Source organism: Chelon labrosus, assembly GCF_963514085.1.
Source record: "Chelon labrosus genome assembly, chromosome: 7".
In the NCBI taxonomy this organism is placed as follows: domain Eukaryota; kingdom Metazoa; phylum Chordata; class Actinopteri; order Mugiliformes; family Mugilidae; genus Chelon; species Chelon labrosus.
The window spans coordinates 28,991,014-29,003,248 of record NC_140343.1 but is presented as its reverse complement, the minus strand read 5'-3'; the positions used below and the strand labels follow the sequence as shown (position 1 = coordinate 29,003,248).

The following is a 12,235-nucleotide window of genomic DNA, read 5'->3' as shown; positions in this document are numbered from 1 at the left end:
TCTTGTCAACCTGGTAACATCAATAGCATATAAGTGATGTTGCATGCCTGCCCATTGTGCAGTTTTGGGATTTTATTTTACACTGTGTGTAGTCTTGATGAAGGACCACCTACCAATTTCCTAAAGCTTAATTTGTACATTTCGTTGAATCAGCACCTAGCAGCATGCCCCCTGCTGAAGCCAGACACGTACCTCCCCAGAAATACAACCACAGTGGTTATGTCGAACTTACTTTGTTTAAAATGCATTTCCCTGTCTCTACCTCCGTTCAGACCTAGTATTAACAAGTGACCTGGGTGATCAGGTCACACGCAGCCAGCATAAAGTATAGGTGTGAAAACTGTGATGTGTGAGGACGCATTTCAGATCTGCTCACCCAAATTACATTTGGAGGTTTAATAGTGTGAAGACACAATGTGTCCTTGCCACATTGAGGGACTGTCTACCCAACTGACATCCTCCTGCACGGGCATGAATTTTGCCTCGTTCATTCAGAAAAAAAAACAACCAAATGATGTATGTATGAATGATCGCAATATTATAAAAGCACCATAAGTGCTCTTTGTTCATTAGTAATGAGAGCTACACAGCTCAGCACAGCAGTGAGATTACTTTGCATATGAGCACTTCCAGGGTTGGCGTTACAGTGTGAACTTTAAAATCATCCGTGTCAGGACGGAGGTAATTACATAAGAAATAGCTCCACGTGCATGTTTTTAGTGCGTTAGAGAGACTTTACAGCTTGTTCCACAGTTTGTATCATGCCCCTATGTTGGGACAGACACACGACAAACAGAACTGTTTATCAGACATCATACTGTATCTGTTGGTTGAAATCCGTTGTTATGACACAGTAATACCGTTTGCACAATATTCTATTGTGCCCCAAATGATGCTGGTGTTTATTTGCATACAGAAAATGGATCTCAAGTGGTAACACGAGATGCACGTGGATACACATTTAATGGTTGGGTGAGGTGAACAAGCAGGTTTGAAGATAATGACTTAATACCAGGTGTGAACCAGGCCTGAATAGGGCCTACGTCTCACCATAGCCTAAAGTACTGGAAGTAAACTACAAGAAAGTCAGCATAGTGGCATACAACTCCCATCACCAGCTAGCATTTTGCCGACATAATTACAGAGTGACTCCGACACAACAGCACGAAAATATACGTTTTCGCAATGTTGTAGCCTACTCATGTAGGTTCTACATAGATTTGGTGTGGAAGTATAAAACAAGCTTTTGCCCTAACCATCTTTTATGTCATTTAAAGTCATAAAAAGACGAAAAGCTTAAAATGCATAGCTTGATACGCAAAATGTGCCTGAAGTGGTGAGCTATTTATAGGAGATTCCATGGCATCATGTTGGTCCCATCAGAATTGGTTTTCTAAATAAAAGACACACATACTTTCCTTGGGCACAAATTTTAAACCAGAGTGAAGTTACCATCAGTAATGGTATGTAAAAATCCATCCACCACTGCTCCATAAACCAATTTGTAGTGTTCTAATCTAACCCTTTTTCTAAGACAGGACTTTGACGGCTGTCTGTCATCTTTCTCACAATTTTCCTGATTTAATAGGTGTACCAGTCTTTTTCCATGTCTCATGTTTCTGCATATATGACCATAGCAATGACAGTTAATTCATATTAATCTGTTTTTTCCCCTTGCACCCCTTTCATTCTCTCTTCCAACGCTTAAAATAGAAGTGGAGCAAAAAGGTAAATAACAGACACAATCCAAACCCTAGCTCCTTGTTTTGTGGCATCTGGTTGTAAACTACCTATTTTCCCATGGTGGCCTTTACTAACGCATTGCAGACGTTATCTTCAGAAGCCCCCAACTGTAATGTTAACAGCCAATGTAGTGCTACAAGGGAAGTGAGGCTGGCCATAAAACAGATAGCATACGCGCAGCCAAAAGATGTAAATGGGGGTGTATTGGCTGCTGTCCATAGGGACATCCTCCTCTCATTCTCCCTGGGTGCTTTGGCTACTCAGCAGAATCTCATATTGCCTGGCTTCCAACCCCTTTTCCATAGCATGCCATGGTAACAGTGTTTCTTGGCCTTCTTTTCAAGCTATTGCTTTCTTCTGTCCCTTTTCTCTCCGAGCTCCCCCGTCTCACTCTTTTTTCCCATTATTCTCACCTGACCACTTGCTGCTCTTTCTCTGTTGATTCTTATGCCTCCTATGCCTCAGAGAAACAACCAAAATGCCTCAAGAGACTCTTACTGAACTTAAAAAAAACATTTAATGGTTGTGACATTTGCACCACTTCGTAATGACAAGTCTCTCAGGTATATATATCGTAGAGGAGGGGGTTTAACTGAGACACATCTAAGTACACACAGTTTGCAGACTCCGCTGACTCCTGCTCTCTCATAACCTCTCCCGTCTGTTGCCAAGTGACTTTAGTTGGCTGCATTTTTTATTTTATTTACAGGACCAAAAGTTTTTGTTTCTGTTCTGTTTCCCACTCGTTTGTGTTCTACTCAACAGTAAATGTCTGTGAGGCCAATCTTCTTTACGTTTCTGACTACTTTATACAATTAAATAATGCTTAACAACTTTTCTGTTCCTTTTGTTCTTTCTATGCACAAAACCAAAATACTGCTTGTGAATATTGGCTATAGCTCTTAGTTGTGTTTTGGCCACTCTTTATTACATGTTTGTCCCCTGTCGGACAACCTATAAAACAAAATGAAAGGGTTAGAGGTTATATCGGTTTTACATTATACGGTTTTATTTTTCACTTTTTAACCTGTGTCTGTTTGTCATTCTACTCTTCTTCCATTACTAGTTTTTCTTTGTCCTGGGACTCTGAAAGCTGTCGGTGATCCTTCCTTTCTGTTTGAAGCGGAGCAACAAGCAGGTTCCTGGTGCAAAGACCCACTGCAAGCCGGCGACAAAATCTACTTCATGCCTTGGACTCCTTATAGGACAGACACTCTGATTGAGTATTCCTCCCTGGATGACTTCCAAAATGCTCGGCAAACCATCACCTACAAGCTGCCTCACCGGGTGGATGGGACTGGATTTGTTGTCTACGACGGAGCCGTGTTTTTCAACAAGGAGCGTACCCGCAACATCGTGAAGTTCGACCTGCGGACTCGAATAAAAAGTGGTGAGGCGATCATCAACAACGCAAACTACCACGACACGTCACCCTACAAGTGGGGAGGCAAAACGGACATTGACCTGGCGGTGGATGAGAACGGGCTGTGGGTGATCTACGCCACAGAGCAGAACAACGGCATGATAGTAATCAGCCAGCTGAACCCCTACACACTGCGGTTTGAGGCTACCTGGGACACGGCCTACGATAAGCGCTCAGCCTCCAATGCCTTCATGGTTTGTGGAGTACTGTATGTGGTGCGCTCCACCTATGAAGACAATGAAAGCGAAGTCAGCAAGAGCCTGATTGATTATATTTACAATACCAAACTGAACCATGGGGAATACGTTGACATCCACTTTCCCAACCAGTACCAGTACATTGCAGCTGTGGATTATAATCCGCGAGATAACCAGCTCTATGTGTGGAATAACTTTTACATCCTGAGATACAATCTGGAGTTTGGCCCACCTGATCCAGCACATGGTAAGAACCCATCACCCAGTCATTTCCTTTGCAGACAATAATGTTAAATTGCATTGCTGAGATTGCGACTTTAGTTGCTGTCAGGTCCACTTCGATATTCCTTTGGTATTCCCCATCTACCGTATGTATCGAGTGTCACAGCTGACTGATTTTTAATTTAGAATCTAATATGTGCTAGATATGTTATGGGAAGCTTTGGAGTATAGGAAAGCATCTCGGGGGGTGAAGTGAGCTGAGCTCTGTGGTAAACAACACCTCGAAGCCAGTTACCATATCATACGGGATCAGTATCTAGGGGATTTGGGGAGGTTTACCATCCGGGCGTTCCCTGAGTCCCTGGTGCTAAGGCTCCAGGGAGCCCTGCTAGCATATTCCTTTTTTTTCAGAGTGAATAAGACAGGGAGAGAGAGAGATTTACTCTCACCTCTGGAAACATACATGCCTGGACAGGTGCAAAGTCTGGCCCGGGGCAAGGTTAGATCATTCCCCCAGTGATGCTGAACTCCAAATCTCCATCGGCCATTAAAAAGAGGAAAAAAACACTTTACACTCCGTAACCAGAGTGTGAGGGTTCTGCCTAAGAAAGAGATGGTAGACGCTGGGAACAATGATCAATCATCCGGGGTCACATCAGCAGCGTATGTTTTTAATTTAACTGTCAAGAGCTGAGCAGAGGCTAGCCTAGACCTGCGATAGTCCTTACACTGAGAATATAATAACGGTAATTATCCTAATCCCCTCCACACCCAGAGTCCTAAGTCAACGTAATGCTCAGTGCAGTCAGTGATGAGCCACAGAGGTCAGGCAACTATTGTACAGATTATCCGAGAGCTCAGTATTTATTAATGTGTTCGCTTGTCCACTTTGATATTGATAGGACATGGGCTAGGGCTGGTAAATTGGGTTCAACCAGTGGAACAGCATCAGTCTAGCCAGACTAAGGCAAGCTTTACTGTGACAAAAAAATGTAGTTCGGGTTTGAAAGCATGAGTAATATGCAGACGGTACAATAAGCAGAATTCTGAAACCCTCATAAGGAATAACATATTTAAAGTTTCCGCCACCCGGTAACATGTTTGAAGTTTCTCCACCCAAAATAAGACACAGAGTGAGAGATTAATTTTTTATTACATATTTGCATGAAGCAAAGTAAAATTTGAGAGATGCCACAGTCAAAATGTCTCTTTAGTCATGTTCAAAAACATTCATACAAAGGCAATGAAAATGAGCTGATTTAGCGAGTGCCCTAAATTTGCAGACAAGCTGCTGTGAAAGAGATCATAATATCACCTTTTCCTCCGTCTAATAAGAACTCATTGCAGCATGTTTTTACATTCCATTGGATTCCTGGAAGAAGCTGTGTATAAACAGGCTGCACGCTCATTTGACTTATTCATTTGTCAGATGAACATTGATTATCAATAACAAAATCAGGCTTTTAAATGACCTGCCCTGAAGTAAGACTACATTTTAGTTATTTGTGTTTATCATGCCTCAGAGCACAACTTTATGTATTTACACACTCCCAAGCCTCCAAAGGAGCCCACTTCCCTTTCTGTTGAGTATGTTTCAAAACATACACTACCTGACATACAGCATTTGCTTCTCGGGCCCTCTGAATTCACACATCCTCATTTTAATGTCAACAAGGATTCTGTTCTGTCTTTCATGACAAACGAGACTTGAGCCCAGCCCCGCTGCTGACTAATGTATGTGAAGTTGCAGTCGATGAGTGGAGGGAGAATGGTCCAGGATGATCATCAAGATGTCAATAGACTTGTCCTCCCACATGGCCGATGTTGACACATAAATGATGGCACTTTTTTTTCCCTGGCTGTCACAAGACGCCCTCTCTTTGATATCTTGATGCTCGTTTCGTGCCCGCTTCACTTGGCACTGAAACGAGCAATCAGAATGCTTTTGTGGTGTTAAAACTTGAAGGTATGTGTTTTGAGCATACCAAAACACATACCTTCAAGAGAAAAAAGAAAACTAAAAATGAAAAGAATCATTATACCTTTGCTCAGACTCAAAGTAACTAGCAGATGCGAAAGCGCAGAAAGTGTAGCAGAACATACTTAATTAACCCTTTAACACTCACTGGTCCCAATAGAGTGAAAATTCGGATATTTATTTCTATTATATATCTATGGGGACACATGCTTGTTGAGTCCTACAAACATTATGCTTTCAAGCATTTAGCCTATTTTGTGAACACAAAAGGGCGACTGTAATATAGATGTTAATAATATAGAAGCTAGAATTGTGTTCATAGACTTTAATCCTCAAAGGAGAAAAAGATTTTTTATCTTCAACTGAATTCTAAAGCATGTACAGAGTATGAGTCAGTGTGGCGAGATACTGCACGCATTTGCCAGTGTGCACTGCACGTCCTACTTCCTTCTCCCTTGTATTTCTCAAGTGCACAAACAACTCAGTCACTTGAATAGCTCCGTCATGGAATACAAAACATCAAAATGATCTTGAGACCCTGCACGGCAGACGGTTGGGTTCTCGTCAAGTCCAATAACGTTGTTTGTGTCGAGACAAGATCATCTCTTGTAGGATTATGGGGGAATGGATGGGGTCACATCCAACAAGCCGCTCCACTGGAAGTGGACATTAAATGGGTCAGTAAGTCCCTCTCTTGGCTTTGACCAACGGCAACATAATCCACTCATTTAACCATGACTCTATGCATGTTTTTCCTTCTTTTACATACTAGCCCATAAAAAAAGACATATTCCTTTGTCGCATCTTGTAAGTGAGATGATTAAATTGATTTAAATGAGATATTCCCGGAGAAAAGTCGTTATGTACCCATTTCTATGGAGCGTTTATTCATGGCAGCCTCAAATCACTGAGTAAGCATACCATAAAGTATTCTTTTACCAGACGTGTGCACAAACCCTCTCTGGCACTGCTGAGATGGGACACAGGTGAGCCTTGGAAATCTTTTATTTATCCCTTGCTGTAAAATCACTCCTGCGTAAAAGCACCCGGTCCTGCAGTTAGCAACCGCACAATTCAAGGCTTCCCCTTTAATTGTTCAATTGTCAATACATTTGCATACATTTTCAGTCTTAACTGCAACCTCAAATTATACATTTGCAAGTGGGGATCGTAAGAAAGAAAATAACCCAATTTGTTTAAAATTATAAGGTGCGGTTCACTGACGCGACTTGCCAATTAGCTCACAAAACTCTGCATGTGGTCAAAACAATGCCCTGTAGTTTGTGTGTTATGAAAGTGCTTCACAATGCAAAAATGTTCAGCTGTTACCGATGCTTGTGACTCGCATGCATTACCAGTCACCCTAGAGAGTTTACCTCTTATAGTCTGATGAATACACAGCTCTCTAATAAGCACCTCTATGATTTATTCCTGTCTTCGGCGGTGCTTACACAGAGGTCAACTTGTGCAGCATTTAGAGACAAAACGAGGAAAGTGAGAAACGGGGATGGATACTTTCAAAGTCAACAGCTTTCACAGCCATCTGTGGTGCTCCGGCAAAATGACAGGGACTTCTTTCTTCTAGGTGCCCAGCGGTGGTACAGGGGCAGGGATCAGGATGTGTTAAAAATGGCCTATTTGTTTGTTTGCCTAAACAACAATCCTCCCTCTCCGTAGCCCCCTGTCAACTGCCCAAGTGGACACAGCAGTTTGAAAGGAGAGGGTACTCGTGTGGAAAATCACCCTCTTTGTTTTCCTGTCCACCTGTCATATTCTTCATCCCATTGTTTCATTCTCTGTCTGTTACTATCTTATTGTTCCTTTCTTTCATTATCTTCCCATTGCGTTCAATTTTGCCATTTCTGTCTCTCCTTCTGCTCACCCCTCCTCAGTCGTCTCAGTCTTTTCTTGGTCCTCCCCCTCCCAAAGTTGTGCCTTCTATCGAGATATTAACAATTCCGAGCAAGAAACTGTGCAAGCACGTCTCTACATATGTGCATTCTAGGTCCAGATTCCAGAGTCTATGCCAGAATAAAGTCTAAGTCAGATTGCTCAAATAATGCTTAGTGATAGCAGTGCACACTAGATGACAGGATTTAAGTCAATCCGTTGCTCTGTCTCCTGGGAATCTTTACGCACACAACAACAAAGATGGCAATGACGCACATGAAAATCCAGGATCACGCAGTCCACTGATTGACCAGCCTCATGGGTTTATGTTTAAAGTTCATATTTAGTTCAGATTTGTGCCACAGTGAAAACACAGATTCTTTGGATGGAAACGTATTTTCTCTTGGTTTTAATTGCGTCCATTTTAAATTAATCCAGACATCTTGATACGTGAAATTGCTTCAACGGCCCATATGGGATTCCTGTTGGCTCCCGTCAGCATCGCACAAATTTAGTTTGGCTACACACCCAGCCAAGACCAGACCAGACCAAATCAAACACATCACTGTGTAGTCTATAACACCACTTCAGAATTTATAGCCCCTTGCGAACGGAGAGAGATCTATGATGCCACAAAGAAGATCCCCTCACTAGGCCACCTTTGCTCTCATATGCACGTTAACACGGAACCAAAAAAAGGCGCCGTAATGCCACCAAAGTATGTGCTTTCCCTAATCAGAGGCGTGAAGGGTGACACAATGGTGGTCTAGTGCGACATCTCGCAGTGTGCTGGCTCTCCCTTTCAGACAGGCGCTGATGCAGCTCTGTCCTACAGCCTCTACCGGCTTAAAGTCGCAAAAGCTTTGCCCCCATTCCGTTCCTGTCTTTAACATAGAACGGTGAGGTGCAAAAGCCACAACAGCCCTGCGTTGATCAGGCTATGTGAAAGGGGGGCATATTAAAACACAAAGTGAACTGATTTCTTTGCTTGCCTGTTTTTTGGAACTTAGTACAAACAAGTTCATTCAGAAAGTTTTATGATCTCTTAAACGTGTCCTTGAATTTCACAAGGATCTCACTGATGCTGTGCAGTTTTGTGGAAGCTTGGAGGACATTTTACAGTGTCAGGACACAATTGAAGTGTCTATCTTTTGCTAAAGCTCTCCTTTTTTACCGTTAGGCTCCATGACGATACCAGTTGCCATATACTATGTAGTTATTCTGCCTACATCATGACCCACTGGTCTCATTTTTAGTTATAATAATGGGATCAATTTAACTGACGAGAGGGAAATTTCACAGTAGGGATTTGCGCTCTTGTTCACAGTGTCTGTGATATTACTACGTGGGATAATACCTAACCATCAAGTGTCTGCTGACAATAAAGGCTACTGAACACATGAGGTCAGGGGTCACCTATTTCCTCTGAAATCGGATCATGATCTTTGGTGTTGCTCCAGCGCTGAATGTCATAAGACATTAATGGCCAGTTGCTACGTGATAAGAAAGAACATTTCATCCCAGAGACAGAAACACAGCTCAACCTAATGTTTTCTCTTAGTCCCAAGTTGCTAGTTATCTTTCACATGGAATGTCTTACCTGCTGATGTTAAACTGCTGTACACAGCATGGCCAGATGATTCCCACTGACAGCGCACAAGTATGTGGACAACAGTAAACCCAGGGTTATGATTCAGAATGTCACAAAGAGTTGTTTTACATAAAAAGAAGGGAGGGGGGGTCCTATAGCCAAGGGGATCGGCAGTCTCATATTTGATTACAGTCTGACTGTGAAACAAGGCGTATTAGAAGAATTATTACTCAGACATCACAATGGTCCCCCGTCACTCCCTGGCACACGCCTTTGAGGAGATTTATTTCATACAGGCCTGATTATTGTGTCTGTCTATGGGAGTCTGTGTTTTTCAAGTTTGCATGAGTTTTTGTGTTACACAGCTGTGGTATTGCACCCAAGTGTGCACGCGCTAATGCGTGTTCACCCTCTTGGATGTGGATCTGTGTGCAAGTGAGTATTACCATCCCAAAATAGACACCTTCCTCTGTGTGCACGTTACATATCAGTCTGCTCGGCACACGTGGAGTTAATGCTTGAAATTTGAGGCACGTACAGTACAAAAAGCTGCAAGGAGAGGAAAAAAATCAGACGGCAGTCTGGCAGCTGCTGTGTCTGTTCTCTATACTTTGGTGTCATTTTGTGCGTGAGCGTGTATGTGAATGTATACATGCGTTTATATGTACGTCTGTGCTACTGTATGCGTGAGTGGGAGTGCACTGTCTGCCCGTGTCCATATGAATCAATGCATTTGCGCTGTGAGAAAGTGAGAAATGTTGTAGACAGCAGTAAATAACACAATCCCGCTATTAGGTTTTGTTCCCCAAGACATGGATGTGTACTGTACACACCTCACAAGGACATGACTCATGGGAAATTATATGAATTTTCACTTAGCTTTCTTCATATTTACTACTGATACACAAGCAATCATACGCTGTGTTCCCCTCCACAGCTGCAAATGCAGCGTAGAGTGAAAGACATGTAATCCAATTTCCTTTGTGTATTATTGTTATTATTGGTAGATATCGAAATGCATCACAAACGCATTATAAATCATCACACTTTTCATACTCAAGAACAGCTCCATTTCCATATGAACTTATATGCAAGGCTGCATCCAGAGAGATCTGGATGGAATGCTTGTTTGAAACACGGATATTTCAGCAGCATTAGAACAGAAAATGATTTGCTTTTTTCCCACACTTCAACACCTTATTCCAATTAACCTATACTCTGGTAGTATATTCATTTATTTTCCATCCGCTAGATTCTTCCTCCACAAAGCCCAGACATTGCCCCCTTTTTTGATGGCAGAAACTGACCTTGAATTGTTTGAGGTTCCATTAGTCTTATTAACTTTTGCTTTTCCTTTTCCACTAGGGTGTGATTACCACCACAGGGCCACATTTCAGTGTATAAAAGACACTAAGTCTTTTACTTTCACACAAACAGTCTCCTACAGAAATGCGAACAAAGAGGTAAATCTCTTAAGCAGCCTTGCTTCACATCATGATGAGATTATTCCATGACAGAGCAGGGGATGAGCGAGATCTAATAATTCTTTTAACTTCGTATGTGGCAAATTAGCTGAAACAAATGCTAAATGCGTGTTCTTACCATTTTCCCCTCCCTCAAAAGATAAACAGCACCTGATAATGTGTATGAGACATTACCCTGATGAACAACCATGCCGTGCCAACTGAAAGTGAAGCCATTAAACATAATATAAAAGACACACACGCTGTCAGTTTTCATTTGTCACCCCGGCATGAATACTGGGTCCTGGTAAAGTCTCATCTGGGCTGCAGGTGTGTGTCTTTGTGCGTGGGTGTGTGTGAGACAGTGGTCCTGAGTGCTTACGTGTAAGCATATGCTCTGACAACGCTCTTCTGTCTCATTGCCTGTCATCAATCCCAGACCTGTAACCCCGGTGGTAATAACAGAACCACCGAGATACATTCAAGTGCAACAATGTGTGGGCGTTGAATCACACAAAGAGGTTATGAATAAGTCTGTCCTGACTATTGGTAGTGCTTTGGAGAATCACTCCATGAACTCGCACTCTATGACAGCTAATTGAAGCTTCCCCTTGGGCTGAGTGCAGCAGAGACATAATAATCAAGGGATCCTATCCTGGTTTCACTATATAGCCCAAATGTGGCATTCACTTCTTTTGTCGTAATCAAAGGAATATTGCACTGGGGGATGTATTCGGCAGTGTCAGACATGTGTTGCTACAGTGGAAAATAGAAATATTTGCTCCATGTTGTGAATCAAGAAAGGTATGGAAAAGGCTGCTGCAGCACTACCAACAGATCAATACCCATCCCTCACAGCCCCTGCTTATAAACGTATCCACTTAGACATCTCTGTGAAGAAGTGACTACCTGAGAGTAGTGTCCATTTTAATACTTACGGGTTAATTCCTCCCAGCTTTAACTGGATTAAATTAAACCAAGCTATGGCATAAAGGTAATAAGATTATTGTGTTGCTGGCAGGATTACAGCCTGACACGCTATGTACACAGTGGTCAGAGAGGCTCCATTGTTTTTGCACGACTCTCTATGGGAACTATAGCCTACATTCACATTAGCCTCTTTTTCACACAGGAAAGAGGATTAGTTTGCATCATAAACATGACATGAAACCTCCCGACAGGATTATTTTAGCCCATTTATATAATGTGTCCTCCTCGTAATATTTCTCATTAATGAAGCTCTTTAAAGTAAAGCTGCCTTCTATGACGGGGCACTCTCAGAATAGCAATTTTCTAGCAGTGCCAGCGCAGCTATTTTGTCTCGTGCTATGGAGACATATCCAAATACATCCCGCGCTACCTTTCACAAAGCCATCCAGTTCGCTATGGTGCATTCCCTCGCAGACTGAAAGCTTCTGCAGAGCCAAATATGTCGTGTATTTCTTGCCTTGTATTAACTCTCGTTCCGATTAATTATCACTCCAATTTTGCTTTTGAAAACAGGTAGCAGGAAAAAATATACAGAAAGAATAATATTTGCAAAGATATAATTGTTCGTGTTGTCAGTGGAGCGTGGAACATCCCAGCGAAGCATGACAAGCTGCCCTGTCGAATGAGGGGTGTAGACAAGATACAGTTGTTAGTTGACATGCTAAAGGAATGTGCTTGGATTACCGCAGATGCCTCTTTGATTTATCGGCTGTGGTAGTGAGTCCTTTATCTTAAATC

At 42.3% G+C, this 12,235-nt stretch overlaps 1 protein-coding gene across 4 annotated transcripts in view; it reads left to right on the top strand.

Annotated features, from left to right (window-relative positions):
- Positions 1–12,235, top strand: part of adgrl2a (adhesion G protein-coupled receptor L2a) — a 95,171-nt gene that overhangs the window by 55,480 nt on the left and 27,456 nt on the right. For all 4 annotated transcript variants that reach the window (XM_084549158.1, XM_084549157.1, XM_084549156.1 and 1 more), the window contains one exon: positions 2,810–3,610. In XM_084549158.1, the coding sequence (XP_084405284.1) occupies positions 2,810–3,610 (801 nt within the window). The remainder of the gene's footprint in view (positions 1–2,809; positions 3,611–12,235) is intronic.